We start from the raw sequence: 16,082 nt of genomic DNA on the forward strand, positions 1-16,082 counted from the left end.
TTCCCTCCTTCTGTGACGCGCAGACAGGATCGCCACCTGGAGGTCATCACCGGACCACCCCTCGACTAAATTTCAGGCTCTCACATCACCTGCACCACCACGTCGGTCACTCCGTGACAGGCCAAACCCTCAGATCACCGTCATGCATCGTGAACGCTTGGTCAAGTCGAGTAGCCTATCGTGGACGTTCCGATCTCAAGGGTCCGAAACCCTTCGCCGGCACAGCCATCGCCCGAAGGCTATATGCGTCCGCAGGAGCTTCTTCAAGCCTCTCGCGTCATGTTCCACTTAGCTATGAACCTCCTCGGAGCTGTGGCAGGGGAAAGAAACAGCGCTGCAATAACCAAGCAGCGCCCCCCCTAAATGCACCCGGCTTTTCCCTCTCCCCTCTCTTCATAATCAGGAATGATGAACCCTGCACCACAGGGCGTTGCGACGGGGTGCCGATGTGATGGTGTCGTTGTGGGGGTCCCAGTTTGGCTCGCGCCTCTTTTTACCCCTTGGATGCCACTGCACCCAACGATCAGCCCACGTGCGCGCCTCCTCGCCTCTCAGCCGTGGAGTACCCCAGCGTGCCGAATTCCGGATTATTGTCTGGCGAGATTTCAATTGACTGCGAGACAGAGAAGAAAACAAAGATCATTTAATTCAACCTTGAGCCTGGTAGTAACGTGACCCACGTCATGCAGCACCGATGACGGAGCGCATGCCAGAGCGTGCACCGATGGTCATCCGCATCGCCCGCCAACTGTCTTCCTGACGGGCGAACTGACGTTGAATGGGAGGGGGGATTGAAATCTGGGGAAGACGGGCTTGAGGCTCAGTCCTGTGCTGACCTAATCCGACGCGGTCGCGCCACCGAGCACCCACTCACAACCCCTTGTCTCGCGCCTTTGTGCCTTTTGGGCCCTCTCCTCCGTCCGGACGCGTCCGCGGAAATCGGAAGCAAGGTCGGGTAACGATGCCGCGGACGGACTCCGCTTCGTCACACCTGGAGTCCCATTTCACGCCCCTCTCTTTCCGAGCCGCCCAAGGTTGCTGGGATGAGGACAGGAGCATGCTCTCAGGACCGTTAGGTAGAGTGGGTTTTCGGCCGAATTCGACATGTGATCCCAACGATGGGGTGCGAGACAGGGTCTGCAGAAACGGGTATGGACCGCGTCCTGGAGGCAAGGTCCATCTGAAAGCCCGCGTGTAACCGGGCGGGCTGGGGACAGCTTCGAGAACGCTGTAATCTGAGACGTGTCGACAATCACGCTCTTGAGAGACGGCCATAAAAGTTGGGTTGGTCTGCTCTCGGAAACGAGAGCCCGCGACCCGATGCCCAACTGGCCACGAAGAAAACCCACCCGCGAGGCGTGATATGTATGAGAAATGCGACTTGTACCAAAGGTTTCACGTCATACATCCTCGTCGCAAGTAGAATTGACACGTCAAAACGAACGCATTTAACATGGAAAGCCGTGAATTAAGCACAGATAGCTACTCCACACATATTCACCAACTGCTGCGCTTCCCCTTCCCCTTATTCAACCACTTTCCGCCTTCCGCCTTCCACACCTCCACCTTCACTGCCAACCAGGTTACACGCACTGGCATCAGAGCGCAACCTTCATCCGCTTCATCCGCCCCTGGGGATCTCTCAGAGAGTAATTACATTTAAACAAGCAAAGCAGGGAAAGCAAAATCGCACATTTGGTAATAGGCGGGCTGATATCAGGAGTTTGGTATCAAGGCAAGGACCGACGGGAAACGAATGACCGGCCCTGGCGGTCTCTGGGGTTCTAAGCTGACGGTGACAGAAGAAAAGAGTGACGGAGTTTGTACAGAAACGCGGCGGTTTGGATTCACCGCGAAAAAAGAAAGATGAAGAGAGAAAGCGAGATTGGAAGATGTGGAGAGATATGTTCAAGAGATGAGTGAAGGAAAGTCGAGCTGCTGATTATGCTGGCTGGACAATGCGTTGTTGTGGGACAGAAAGACGCTGGCTTGCTGCGCTTCGTGTGGTTCGGATAGCGAAAGTGGTAGTCGAGTGACTGATGAAACGCCGAGAGAGGCGAAAAGCGAGAGTGATTGGGGGCGGAACTTTTATGGCGGTCCTCCTCTATGCCGTCTATGGTCGATGTGTGCATGCGGCGAGGGCGACAAGACCCCGCCGCCCTCGCTGCCCCCGTTGTTAAAAAGAGGCTCCGGAACGATATAAACAAATACCTGGGTATAAGATGGCAAAGGCGGTAGAGAAATAGACAAGAGATGATCATCATGCGAGTGATTCGTCAATGCGCCGCAAGCCGCTCGTGGGGTTGGGTGACCCTGAGAAGCCTGGTGCAACGAGTTGCAGAAAAACCCCTCCTTTTTTCATACATTTCGTTGAGATGGGTAATTTATACCCGAGACTCGTTGGCGTCGTAGCCACCGTTGTTCTTGTGGAAGTCGCCAAGATTGAGCCAGCTCATGTCTGTTGAGGTCGTAGCCATGGCGAGTTGCGGCTGCTTGCTAAGGCCATCAGGAACAGGAGGGGGAGGGGGCGGCTGCCGCGAGCTTGGTGCCAGAGATGTGGGGTGATAGAAGCTTTCGCTGTAGGCACTGCTGGGTGCCCGCTCGGTTCCCCAAGGCTTCTTGTCTGAGAGAGGATCCCATGTCTCGCGTACGCTTTCCGGGACGCCGCTGGAGTATCCTGACGACGCGGCTGACACAGGTCGCTCAATCTTGCCAGACATTTCAGGGTCCAAACGGAACTTGTTGGGATAGTTTGAAACGGTAGGGCTGCCTGACATAACCCGGTTCATCTGCGGTCTGCCTTCGAAGTTCAGCGGTGGTACGGTGGCGGAGTCCTGGGTGATGCGGTTCCTGTTCGAGTAATGCGAGCTTTGGTCCGAATCCGTTGTCATACGCTTCTGACCACCGAAACCGAGGACATTCAGCGCACTGCCGCCAGACCAGTACCTGTTCCAACCAGAGCTTCGTCGCAAACCGTCAGGGTCAGAGGCGACACCAGGTGGAGGGCCAGGCCTCGGCTGTCCACCCGTGTTGGCTGCGAAGGAAACGCCTTTCTCGTCTCCTGTCAATGAGCGCCCTTCGTTCTGAAGAGCTAGGTGGTCATTCATCTGAGGCATGGGCTTGCTGATAGATGACTTGAACCCCTTCCCAAACATGCTACTAGCGGTGCTCTGCTTCTTGTCGTGGCCATTCTTGTGCCCATTAATCTGACCCATGAGAATAGCCATGGACGAAAAGGAGCTCTGCGAGTTGGAAGGTTCATGGCCGCGGAAGTGGCCGCGAGAGGGTGGGCTTGCGGGAGAGCGGAGGTCGTCGTCGCCGCCGACGGCGATCTCCTTGGCGAATTCAGAAGGCTGACCCTTCTCCCGCACGCGGGCGCTGCTGGCGGCGCGGGCCAGGTTACCGGACTCGAGGTTCTGTCGCTGGATCCTCTTTCGGCGAAGGCAGAATAGAGCAAGGCCTAGGAGAATCATTGCAGCTGTAATGGTGCCGAGTACTATGCCAAGAATAGCGTTGGCATTTAGACCACTGCCTCCGGCAGCAGCGGCGGCGGCCACTCCACCCGACTCGGTGGCAGTGGCGGAAGCAGACACGGAAACCAAGGACGCCTCAGAGGCTCCGGTTGAAGATGCAAGGATGGACTCCGAGATCGACGTAGAGGTAGTGAGTGTCGATGCCTCAGTAGAAGAAGTATCCGATGAGGATGAAGCACTTGCAGAGGCACTCGTAGATTCGGCAGAGCGGGAGGTGCTGGACTTGTCATCGGACAATACTTCTTGATCCGTAGCAAAGGCGCGAGATGTGTCCTCCCAAGTGTTCTCGCGAACATTAAACATGCTCAAAGATGTGTCAGGATTTCCTCCCGCCAGAACTACCATGCCGTCCGAGTTCTGTGCGATGGCAAAATTGACGCGAGTGATGAGGGGTGCGAGGGTATCGTTGTAAGAAGGCCAGTCTGCCACAGTGAGGTCTCGTCGGGTAATATCGGCGTCGTGTTCAAGAGCAAGCCTGCTGCCCTCGTCGCGACCAGAGATGGCGGACGAGATGGTAACAGGGGCGCCACCGGCGCCTTGCAGGACCATGCGGTTGACCTTGTTGGGAATCTCGCTCAGGTCGAAAGTCATTAGATTCTTCGAACCGTCATCTCCGTTGACCATGATAGCCTTGACCACAGAAATATCCTTGGGGATAGGTTCGGCCAGAGTAACACCAGCATCGATCCAGGATGTCTCTGAGCTGAACAGCATAACCCTTGTGTTTGCGGCAGCGCCGCCAACCATGACAACCTGCCTGTCAGACCAAGGAAGTAGGATGGGGTTCTGGGCGGGCGTCGCCCCGGATGGGTAGGCCTGCACGTCATATGGCGCCGAGGCCCTGATGGTGAAAGTTTGGTCCGAATTGCGCTGAGCGCCATCGACGGTGCCGGCATACGTGATGATCTGATCGGTGGCAGGGAGGTAGGCGGCACCATGCCACTTGCGATTCTTGGCGACAGGTTCCTGGGCGTTGATGACTTCCCACGTGCCTGTTGAGTAAGTGTACTTTTGAAGGCCGGTGTAGCCTGCTTCTGATGACTGGCCTCCTACAACCCATAATGCGGTTGGGGTGCCCACGCACTGGGCGCCGTCAACAGGCGTGCCAGGCTTCAGCTTTTCCCATTTCGCTCCTTGCTTCAAAGGCAAAGCCTGGAAAGCACCAGTCGAGAAGGTGTAAAGTGTGTTGCCCCATATGGTGGAGCATATGTGGTCGAGGGGAACCTCGGGCTCAGGAATCGACATTTTGTCGGTTCGAGTCGAGTCCTGGGTCGGAGGTGCGGATGTCGCTCTGAAAGTGCGAAAGAGTGTTGAGGACGAATACCTCAGTGATATCCTTATGGGCCTAGTATTGCATTGCGGGGATGACAGCAAGGACTTGATCAGGTGAAACTCTGGCGGGCCTCAGGGACGAAGCGGTCGTCGGACGTCGAGGCTTGTCGTCCGAAGGTTGGGTATGAAGTGGCTTCGCAAAAATGAGCAACAGTTGAAAGACGATGTGCCTGAAGCCAACAGGGCAGACCAGACGACCAAACGCACCAGTAGTAAGTGTCTGGTGGGTTTCTGAAGAGCACCAGCACTGATTCCGAGACCGTCAAGGCTCAGTTGATCGAGAAAAACAAAATAGGTCGAGGGCGCGCGAGACACCACACTACAGTAGTCGTACGAGGAGCGGCGTGGTCTCGGAGGATGATCGACGGAACAAGTTTCTCGTTTGAAAAAGCCCCGAGTAAGGGAGAGGGCTGGTCAGGTCGGCTGGGCTCTGGTCGTCTCCTGAACTCTGAGGGGATTGGCGTCGCAGATTTTGGTGGGATGAACGATGCTGTCAGACGACTATATGTCGGAAAGGTAAGGAGTCTGCAGGCTAGCCAGCGTTTGCTTCGTTTTTTAGGCAATGGTGTCGAGACGAGGACGTAGTTCTGGATCAAGACGAGACCAAGGGTATGTGGCGCGGTTTGTCGTCGTAGTTTTGGTGAGAGAATCGAAGGATGGTTGGCGCGAAGACGGAAGATCAAGAGCAAGTGAACAATGAATGGCTTGGGTCGACGAGATCAATCAACGTGCCAGACGATGAACAGCAGCGGCAACAATCGCGGTCGCGGTTTGACGATGTACCTCGAGTCAAGAAGAAGAGACGGAAAGACCGGCGGACAGAAAGAGAGAAGGCGGGACGGAGTCGAGCACCTGCGAAGCGAGGCCAGGCGGAGGAGGCAAGGGGCAGGCGAAGCAAGACTCCTCGCAGCACTGGCAAGACCCCCCGTCGAGCAGGCTTGGTGAGACAGCGACAAAAGTTGACAGGCCGTGGGTCGTTTACCTCCTGCCACTCAGGCACCTGCCTCCTGGAAGACCTCCACAGCCATCTTTCCACCTGCGAGGTCAAGGTTGGCACAAACGAGGAAACACGAACAGAGGCAGGGGCAGGGGACCGGGAGGCTTTGACGCAGCGCGGGCTTGGGCGAATGAGAGTTTGCAGCGGGGATCAACAGTGGGCACCTGAGGGTCCAAACCGGTGAAGCGTGCTTCGTGCGGCAGGCCCACCCCGGAGCGAGCCCTGGAAAGCCAAGGCTCTGGAAAAGGGGTGGGAGCACCTGGGGCCAATGAGCGCTGCAATGCATTTCCGTGCCTGGCATTGGCGCAACCCCGTTGGAGCTAGTCAAAACCAGGCAAGGCCCGTGTACAACAATAGCAGCAGCGCCTCGTCGAGAAACGAGAAGGCGTTCCTCTGCTCGCTGTTGTGTCTTTGGTCCAGTTCGTGTCCAAGTCCTCTGTCCACGATGGTTGGAAGGGGGGCTCGGGGCGAAGGGACTGACACTGCATCAAGTCGTGCATGCAGCAAGTAGGTAGGGAGGGATATGGTACCTCCTGGTCACACCGACCTGCCCGTCTTTCAAGTCCTCCGTCTCGTGTGTGTGCGATTGCTGTCGAGAGTACCGGCATGTCACCTCACTCAGACTCTATTTCTTTGTTCTTTACCCTCACGTTGCGTTGTGCATCACATCGAGGTGTCTGTGCTAGCAGTCTGTCGTCATTGCAATCAAACGAGCCACATCCCAAATCTCCTTCCGACAATGCCCCACCCGCGCGTCTCTTGCACGAAGGTGCTGTGTAGGAGAGCGAGGACGAGTGAGGGAGGAAGGGCGACAGTTTGGGGAGAACGTGAGATGTGGCACATGTGATTGGCTGCTGAATGAGGTCCCGTTCCTCCACTGAGCGGCTTCTCAGTGAAACACACCATCGTCCACCTGCCGCTGTGGCCCCTGAGCTAGTCTGACCAGCCCAGGCACCCTGTCGGTGCCCCCTGTCACCGATAAGCTGCTGCATATTGGGCACTCCATCTGCGTGCTTCGACCAAGTGATTTCTTCAACTTTGGTGCACTGTGGAAGCTGAACCACACCATGAAGACCTTCTCTGGTCTGTTTGCCAAACTGGTGATCTCAATTTGGCCTACAACGATGCGTCGTATCGCGCAACATCTCGCAACGCATAAATCATCTCAGCATATCATCCCTTTCACGATTTCTGGCACCTGATGAGCATCGTGCCTTCACCGCAGATACCACTTCAATTGCTTGATCGCCTCGAGAATGGCCAAAGCAACCCCCATGTAGAAGCACGCGCCTCCCTACAACTGCTGCTCGTCCCACACCCATTCCACATCGCGTGACAACCATGCCCGTTGGGCCTCAGCCACTTTGTACATGTAGCCCTCATCGCTGCCCAGCACCTGCGCGAGTCTTCCAACAGGGGGGGGATTCTTGCTCTTCAACGACATGTAGGTATCTGGGTCATGGTGGGCCATCGAAAGCTCGCGTCTTGCCTCAAGTGCACTGATTCCTTCCCCTTCAGCATGTGCCTGACCCTTTTCGGTCCATCCTTGGGCTAGGAGACCTTGCACCTCGTGCATCGTTCGCTGCGTCCGAGGAGCCCTGCAACGCCTGTTCTTTTCGGGAGTCCGCTCCGACGACCATGGCCCGGACAGCAGGACGAAAGAAGGAGGGGCGTCCAATACTTACGGCGTGGCTACCCGCTCGCTCCCTCGTCTCCGAGTTCCAGCCTCACCGTAGGCCACTCCCATCGTCTCCCCCCCCGGCCCCCAGTGTTAGTCAGTGCACAACTTGTCAAAGGGCTGCCACGCCATGTCAGCACGCCAGCCCACGTTATCAAAGAGTTCGCCTCAGGGTCCCCTCGTCCGTGGGGCAATATTTGTTCCCCCGAAAAGTATGACCGTGGCAGGAGGACCGAGCATTGCGCCCGAAAAGAGAGAAAAGAAATTGTCTTTGCTGCTTGGCACTGAGGCAGCAGGCCTCGAATTCGAGTGGCTTCCCATTGTTCTGCGACGGATGGACGGCCTGTCCACCTCATCGTGCGTTGTTCACGTTGAGTGCAAGATGACGTCTGGATCATTTCGATGATGGAGTTCCATGTCGATCTAGATCTCCTTGTCATGCTCGACTCGCGCAAACTCATGGGAACACGCCTTCGTGATACGTGACACCTTCGTCGTCTCGATGCTCCATCCGGGGCAATTGAAGATCGGGGTATCCCAGCGGTGAGGATGAGACGCCCAGGTTGGGAGCAGTTGTCTGGTTGCATAAATCATCCCCGCACTGCGCCTCGATCTATGCGGCCTGCTGGTTGAGGCTATCCGAGAAATCCGCTGCTGCGTTTCCAGTTGCTGAATGGTCTATCGTGTTGTGGTGATAACTGAAAAACATCAATGCGTCCCAAGCCCATAGTGTTTTGTCAGCACACCATTCATGTGTCCCCTTGATGCCCAAATTCGGCCCCAGTACACATAATGATCACCGCCTGCCTTGGAATAGAGCTTTGAAATACATCAGAGTAGATACTAGCTCAGTACATGATCGAGGGCGGGTACGTATTTGAAACATAAGGTACCTAGGGTAGGTAACGTAAAGGCATTTAGATGTACAGTTTGCTCTGTCCCTCAATTCAATTGGCGACATGTATTTTCTACCACTCAGCTATCGATTATGGGAAGTACTGTGGCCCAATTTGGGCACTCAAGGGATGGACCATTGTGGCGTTGCTAGCAACCAATGTGCCAGCCAAAGTCGCAATCGCAATCGCAAAACCATCAAATCGATCGCGCCTTTCATGACTTGCATCGCAGCTGACGCACCCTCCCCGCCCACCTGCCTACTCCCGCACAGTCTCACTGGGCGTGTTCTCCCCACCATAACCCAACCACACACCCAACCACAGAAAACCCGCGCGTCTCAAATCTCTATCGCCCCGAAGATCGACTTCTCAGTCCCCATTGGTGGGACTGTGCAATCGTTAACCTTTTTATCAGACCCAAGTGCCGGCCACCTTGCAGTGATTCCATGAATGTGGCTGCTGAAGAATCTTGGCCAATCTGTCGTTGCGTAGCCGCCGGAGTATGTTTCCGCGTGGACATCACAGCGCCAACAGCTCGACGTCACATTACCCGCCGCACTGGGGATCTTGGGCATATGCATGTCACGCAGCGAATCATGCACATTGGGTGTTTTCTGGTTGAACGATCGAGACGCCGCTCTCAATGTATTTAGGTATTTGATGTACACGCAACCACCAACAGCAAGCCTCCGATCTCCCTTCCCATGACCATGGCCTCCTGCACCGGAGGATCGTTGTGTATATAATATTCATGTCCATAACTATTCACATGTCCCGCAGCAGCGGGAACGTTACAGCATGCGAGTCGTGGAGTTGTTCGTCTGTGTTCATTCCCTTCAAAGGATGCCTGTCTTATCCGTCCTCCGATCGTTTGGTTGAACTGAAACTCTTCCGTTCGATAAATAGCCTCATCCGCAACCACCCGGTCCTGGGCTGGGTTCGGTTTTCAAGGTCGTCTCTGATATAACGAGCGTACTAGCTCATGACTATGCCCTCAGGTGTGATGTTCCTACACCACAGCGAAAGCCTCGGCAGGAAGCTGTGCCTGATAAGAGCAATGATATTAGCGCTTCGTTCTGGTGACAATGATGTGTGGGGAAACGCTTACCTTCTTCTCATTGAACACGGCCAGTGCGCGATCGAAGTCCCAGGCAGTGTCGTTGAGACACATTTCCGAGTAGACGGGTGTCATTGAGGTTTGCTTGCATAGCTCCAGGATCTTCGCTTGACGGAGCTCTTGCTCTTGGGCCGGAACGCGCGGCGGCGCGGCGGCGGAGGTAGCAGCAGCAGCGACGAACACATTTGGCAAGGCATTCCAGGCTCGCAAAGACAACATGTCACTGACAACGCGAATGGGGTTGTTGCCTGGACGCCCAGGACCGAGAACAAAGCTTCGCGAGAAGCTGCGGAGGCCTGGCTGATTGGACGCCTTGTCCATTTCTTCAAACTGCCCATGGACAGAGAGCACCATACCATCTAGAGAAGCACCCGTCTGGCCTGTCGGGTCACCCAGGCCCGGAAGAAGATGGCAATCCATAATGTACTTGGTAGTATCAGCTTTGATGTCGGGGTGCTTTGTAGATGGCAGCTCGTTCCAAGTCTTGAGAATTATCTCACGACCGCTGAGAAGACGCGTTTCTCGCGCGGCAGTGGTCGTGATCCTGGTCAGATTCCTCGACTTAGGAATGTATGCTGACCAGGACATTGGCTGCGGCGCGTCCTTGTCGCGGATTGAGTTCGTATCCACGGCGAGAGAAAATTGACTGTCGTCGTCGTAGTACTTTGCCAGTAGACCAAGGCGATCTGTGTCGAATCCCACGAAAAACTCCAACAGAAAGCTCTCGCCAATCCCGTTAGCGTCGCGGAAATCGGGGCCGTGTTGAGGAATAGGGCGTGGTCTCGTAAACTTTTGCAACTCGGCAAGGTGTTCAGGTGTGAATTGCTGTCCGTTGATGTTGGTGAGCTTGGGGAAGAACTTCAGCAACGCTGCTTGGACCTTGAGATCGGCAATGTCGATAGGGTTGTCGGTTATGTAGAGCGTATCCAACTTGCGAAGCCTGCCCTTCCATGGCATGAGACCAGACAGAGTAGCAATTTTGTTACCGCTGAGGTCGAGGTTGAGGAGGTCTGGGAATGTCTCTGCAATGTCCTCGACTTGGGCGACACCGTCGAGGCCATTATTTGCGAGACTGATGCTGTGGATGTTGTCCATCTTGTCCTTGGGCGTCTTGAAGAGGTCGTCACAGATTTTCATCATGACCTTCACGAGCTTTTCAGCTCGATCCTTGGACTCAAGAACGCCCATTTCAACGAGCTGCTGGTCTTGGTTCAAGGCGTCAAGCTTCAAGAGTTTGTTCTCAGTTAGGTAACGCTGTGACATGATGTTGGTAAGTTTAGACTTGAGGTCCTGTGCTGCTGCTGAGGCTTCGGTGGCTTTAGCGAGAGAGCCGCCCGAGTCGGTGATTTCGAGCTTGGCACCGGCAAACACGAAGCCGTTCACCTTAATAAACTCTTCGGCGTTCTCCTTGGTGGCGGCGATCTGGACGATGTCACTCACGAGTTTGTGCTACTGATCATTAGCAAGATGCTTCCCCGTATAACGGCGTGGACCGCGAGGGGAAAGATTCGGGCATAAGCAGCCGGTATGGACGAGGGCTGTTGTCTCGTGCGTCGCGGCGAACGTGGCGTTTTGACGAGGTCCAGCTGGACCATTCGGCATCCCTATGTGCTTCCCTTCAGTGTTTCGATATCTCAACATACCTTCAAGACCATGACACCCTTGGTCCTCTGACCAGCGCTCTGCGCCTTGCGCTCTATGAACGAGATGAGGTCTCTGATTCCACCATCCCTGTTCCTCGAAGCCTTGCTCTCCTTCAACCCCTTGACATCTAGCCAAACGAGTGGACCGGATTGTGCTTTCTTCTTGGTGATCAGGTCCGCGCCCTCGCCATCAAGATGGCGGGCGATAGCCTGGTGGTTTCGTGCCGAGCTTTTAGCAGGGGCAGCATTTGTTCGGGCGCCCCGTTGAGGGCGAGCGGCGGTCGGTTCGTTCCGGGCAGGTCTGCCAGCACGGCGAGCCGCAGCAGAGTCCATATCAAGATCACCGTCCTGATCAACCCGTCCTGCCCGTCCACGCTTCTGGATACCGCCCCGAGACGGTCCCTTAGGAGCAGAGGCTGGAGCCCGGTTTGACCGAGGGGGCGCCATTGCGAGTGTGGTGAAGTGAAAGTGGTAGGCGCAACGGCGTTTCGGTCAAGAGCCGCGAGTCGGCATGCACAGCGGGGTGGAACGTTCTTTTTTTTTTCAGGTTCTTCCGTGAAGCGGGCTTCAGACTTGGCGGCTGTAAGACCAATCTGGCGAGTAATGTATTGGTGCTGCGTGGTTCTTCCGAGGAAGACGGTGGTAATGGATATTCGCTGGAAGACGATTGGAAGGATCAATCGTCAAAGATCAAGCCCGATCGATGCAAGCAGACAGTCGTCAGTTGGCAATTGCGCCACAGGTTCGTGACGAAATTCGTTTCGCGTGTGAGTAGTCGCAGGTTGTTTCGTTTCCTTCGTGGGGTGAGGTGAATAGCCCCTTTGTCCGGACAAAACCAGCGATGTATGTGTGTGTCTTTTGTGTTAACAAGAGTTTCGCGGGTGACGGGTTGGTCAAGGTTCTTGAAGAAATCCTGGGCAGGCATGACGCTTTGGGTTTCTGCACATGCTGCTACCTACCTACGTAAGTTACCTTAGGCAGGTCGTGGGGCACGCGACACACCAATCAGAGTCTGAGAAAGCCAAGTGAAAGGAACTGCCTAGAGTAACCCAGTCAGTTTCGATCCCTGGAGGCTAAGGCTGACTCATTGACAATGGGATCTTGGTCATGTGATTCGGAGGCTGTTTCGCGTCGAACATTGGCAGGGGTCGCGTCAAGAGTGGCCACTGTAAAGACGAGCGACGTGAACCATATGACCATGTGACAGCATGCTGGCCACCTGGAGTCGCTAATGTTCAATTGCACATATGGCCCACTGAAACATATTTCTCGCGGTTCACTTACCACCATCGTTAGGTGTCGGATTCCGCCGCGGAAGGCTCACGCCGCGTATCCTCATAACGCGCTCCCATCTGTTTCGCAATGGATTCTGACGACTATGATGACGACATTGCTGATGAGGATCTGGCAGAGGCTTTCAGCCAGAGCGACAGGGCAGTTGGGTCCAGCGCACCTCGAGCAAACTCCAATACAATAAGCCATTCGAGGTCTTTGCCAACCACTCACCCTTCAACTATCAACGTAAGCATATACCGTGCTGTTCTCAGCATTCTGTTTGAAATGTTCATACTAAAGCACACGTAGACAGCTCGTGCACCAGACTACCAGGATGTCATGAAAGCCGGCGAGATGGATGAGCTCCTCGCAGCTGCATTCTCATCATCGCCGGAACTGGACCCGGTCGTCGCAGCACCGCCCAGAGCACCGCGGCAACCCTTTGGACGGACATCATCGAACGGCTTTCGTCAGACGACCCTCTTTGGTGGCACTGTCAATGACGAAGAAGATGCTGATTCCAGGCCCATCCAGCCTGGTTTCGGAAGGGTATATCGTGCAGATAAGCCTGTCGAAGCTACTCATCACGAACTAAACAACGAAGCTCTCAAGACATGGGTCTATCCCAAGAACCTCGGCGCTGTCCGAGACTATCAGTACAGCATTGTGAAGAATGGACTATTTAACAACACTCTGGTAGCCTTGCCAACTGGTCTCGGGAAGACCTTCATCGCCGCCACGGTCATGCTCAACTTTCACCGCTGGACCAAGACAGCCAAAATTGTTTTCGTCGCGCCGACCAAGCCGCTTGTCGCGCAACAGGTCGATGCCTGCTTCAAAATTGTCGGTATATCTCGATCGGAGACTACCATGCTCACGGGTGACGTTGCTCCAGCTACTCGCGTTGATGAATGGCAAGCCAAGCGCGTCTTTTTCATGACGCCGCAAACGTTACTCAACGACATCTCTAGAGGCTACGCCGATCCAAAGTCTATTGTACTTTTAGTGGTTGACGAGGCTCATCGCTCGACAGGAGAGTATGCATACGCCAAGGTGGTCAAGCAGATGCGGCGCTTTAACCCCTATTTCAGGGTGCTGGCTTTGACAGCCACGCCAGGCTCCAAGGTCGAGACGGTGCAAGAGGTCATTGACAACCTGGGCATATCGCACACTGAGATTCGCACAGAAGACTCCATCGACATTCGCCAGTATGTCCATCAGCGGAATATTGATCAACGCATCATTGACCCATCGTACGAGATGTGCGAGATCAAAGATCTCTTCACGAAAGCCCTGAAGCCGATGATGGACAAATTGACGAAGCAAAACATTTACTACGGCCGAGACCCCATGGCCATCACCACCTTTGGGCTTATGAAGCAAGAACAAGACTGGATGAAGAGCGCGGGGCGGCATGTGCCTCAACCACTTCAGCACATGATGCGGGCCATCTTCGCCATTCTGAAATCGCTGGCACATTCGATCAAGCTTCTCAACTTCCACGGCATCAAACCGTTCTTCGACAATCTCAAAGACTTCAGGAGCGATGTGGAGGAGAAGGGGCAGAAGGGCTCCAAATACAAGAAACAGCTCGTCGCGGACCCCAGCTTTCAGGACATGATGCAAAAGATCGAGGGGTGGCTTCGCATACCCAGCTTTGTCGGCCACCCAAAGCTGGCCGAGTTGGCCGAAACGATGCTGAATCACTTCATGGACGCCAAGGAGGGTTCAGCCACCCGCGCCATTGTCTTTAGCGAATACAGAGACAGCGCCGAGGAGATCGTACGAGCGCTGAGCATCCACAAGCCGCTCATCAAGCCGACTGTCTTCGTCGGCCAAGCCGAGGGAAAGAGGTCAGCTGGCATGAAACAAGCTCAACAGATCGCAACTGTCGAAAAGTTCAGGACGGGCGAGTACAATGTTCTTGTTGCCACGTCCATCGGCGAGGAGGGTCTGGACATTGGTCAAGTCGACTTGATCGTGTGCTATGACGCCTCTTCGTCCCCAATCCGTATGTTGCAGCGGATGGGCCGGACAGGTCGCAAGCGAGAGGGCAACGTCGTCCTACTCCTCATGCGAGGCAAGGAAGAAGAGAGCTTCAGCCGAGCGAGAGAAAACTACGAAGCGATGCAGGCCCTGATTTGCGAGGGTAGTAAGTTCAACTTTCGCCACGATCTATCGGCACGTATCGTTCCGAGGGAGATTCGACCCGAGGTCGACATGCAACAGATCGAGATTCCAATCGAGAACACCCAGAACACAGCACTTCCTGAACCGGGGAGACGAAAGGCGGGGGCCGCGAAGAAGAAGATGCCACCCAAAAAGTTCCACATGCCGGACGGCGTGGAGACGGGTTTCGTCACGGCTTCGCGCGTAGGATTATTGGATGGATCTGTGTCGAAGGGCCCCAAGAAGAAGACGCCGAAGAAGGCTACGCCAGCAGCGCCGTGTGAGCTCGATCAGTTGGCAGAAGTACCCCCACTTGACTCTGTGCTGCTCAACACGCGCCAGATGGCGGAGCTGGATCGAAATTATCGGACTCTGCCTTTCAACCGGAGCAAGGTAGAGGAGATTGAGGTTGTCGACATCAATGCCCATCCAGCACTCAATCGACGTCTCAGGCCCGTCGGCAAGGTACAACATGGCACGCGGACAAAGAAGTACGTCGAGCTTATGCAGACCTGGACCAAGAAGTACAAAGATCCGGCAAAGAAATGGCACAAGCCGTATGGAGACCAGGACACCAGCAGATGGGAAGATATCCCGTTCCCGCCATTTGCGCCTGACACCGATGATGAGCGGCCACCAAAAGTCACCAAAAAAAGGCAGTCTGATTTCCTCGGGCTCAACGATGATGGGCCTGATAAAGCACCACGGGCGAAGAAACGCAAGTCAAATGGGCCAGCAACAAAGGCTCCCCTTCACATCTTGTCTGATGCGGAGGAAGGAGACGACTCGGAGAATACAGTTTGCGAGGCACCTCAGCGCGGTCGGCCGAAGAAAGCTGCAGCGCCAAAAGCGCGAGGGAGGAAGCCGAAGAAGCGAGCGCCTCAAAAGAGAGGCGGCATCAATAGTGATGAGCTGGGAGACGACTGTGACCGAGATAGCGACATGGATGACACGGATGGATCTGATGATGGGGCCGATTTGCTCGACTTTGTGGTCGGGGACGATCATCCCATCTCGAGCCTCAGAGACGTGTCGGATGACCTGCCGTCGAGTGTTACGTCAACTCCAGTTCCAACAAGGACGAAACTGAAGCCCTTTTTCGAGCCCCTGTCTTTGCCAGCTACCCAGGAGTCAATAGACGACCTGCCTGACCTTAGCGTAGTGACGGCAAGGACAAGCCTGGCCACCAAGACGGCAAGGCTAGGCAAGGCTACGGTTGTTGATGATTCGGACGCGTCTGAGAACATGAACGACTTAGGGAACAAATTTGACGAGGCTCATGACGACGATCTTCAGCCTCGCGGGCAGCGCAGTCGGCACAATCGCCGGCGGACCGTTATTGATGAGAGTGACGAGGACGACTACTAGTGTCAAGACAAGGCGCCGGGGATCATGCGGACTAGGCCGGGGTGTTTTTTTCTAGCGTGGCGATGCTGGAAAGC

General features: G+C 55.1%; 3 protein-coding genes across 3 annotated transcripts; 1 reads left to right on the forward strand and 2 right to left on the reverse strand.

Annotated features, from left to right (window-relative positions):
- Positions 1–2,384: 2,384 nt before the first annotated feature.
- Positions 2,385–4,778, reverse strand: D7B24_000153 (uncharacterized protein; the record flags this gene model as incomplete). Its single annotated transcript, XM_028634415.1, has 1 exon — positions 2,385–4,778. One exon carries the CDS (start codon positions 4,776–4,778, stop codon positions 2,385–2,387), a length of 2,394 nt encoding a protein of 797 aa, XP_028499455.1.
- A 4,667-nt stretch (positions 4,779–9,445) lies between these two features.
- On the reverse strand, positions 9,446–11,643 carry MEX67 (nuclear mRNA export, poly(A)+RNA binding protein; the record flags this gene model as incomplete). The annotated part of the gene is made up of 4 exons (XM_028634416.1): positions 9,446–9,481; positions 9,545–11,002; positions 11,047–11,157; positions 11,197–11,643. 4 exons carry the CDS (start codon positions 11,641–11,643, stop codon positions 9,446–9,448), a joined length of 2,052 nt encoding a protein of 683 aa, XP_028499456.1.
- A 915-nt stretch (positions 11,644–12,558) lies between these two features.
- On the forward strand, positions 12,559–16,008 carry MPH1 (3'-5' DNA helicase; the record flags this gene model as incomplete). Its single annotated transcript, XM_028634417.1, has 2 exons — positions 12,559–12,717; positions 12,781–16,008. 2 exons carry the CDS (start codon positions 12,559–12,561, stop codon positions 16,006–16,008), a joined length of 3,387 nt encoding a protein of 1,128 aa, XP_028499457.1.
- Positions 16,009–16,082: the final 74 nt, after the last annotated feature.

This window comes from Verticillium nonalfalfae (genome assembly GCF_003724135.2).
Source record: "Verticillium nonalfalfae strain VnAa140/NRRL 66861 chromosome Unknown scaffold_1, whole genome shotgun sequence".
Lineage (NCBI taxonomy): Eukaryota > Fungi > Ascomycota > Sordariomycetes > Glomerellales > Plectosphaerellaceae > Verticillium > Verticillium nonalfalfae.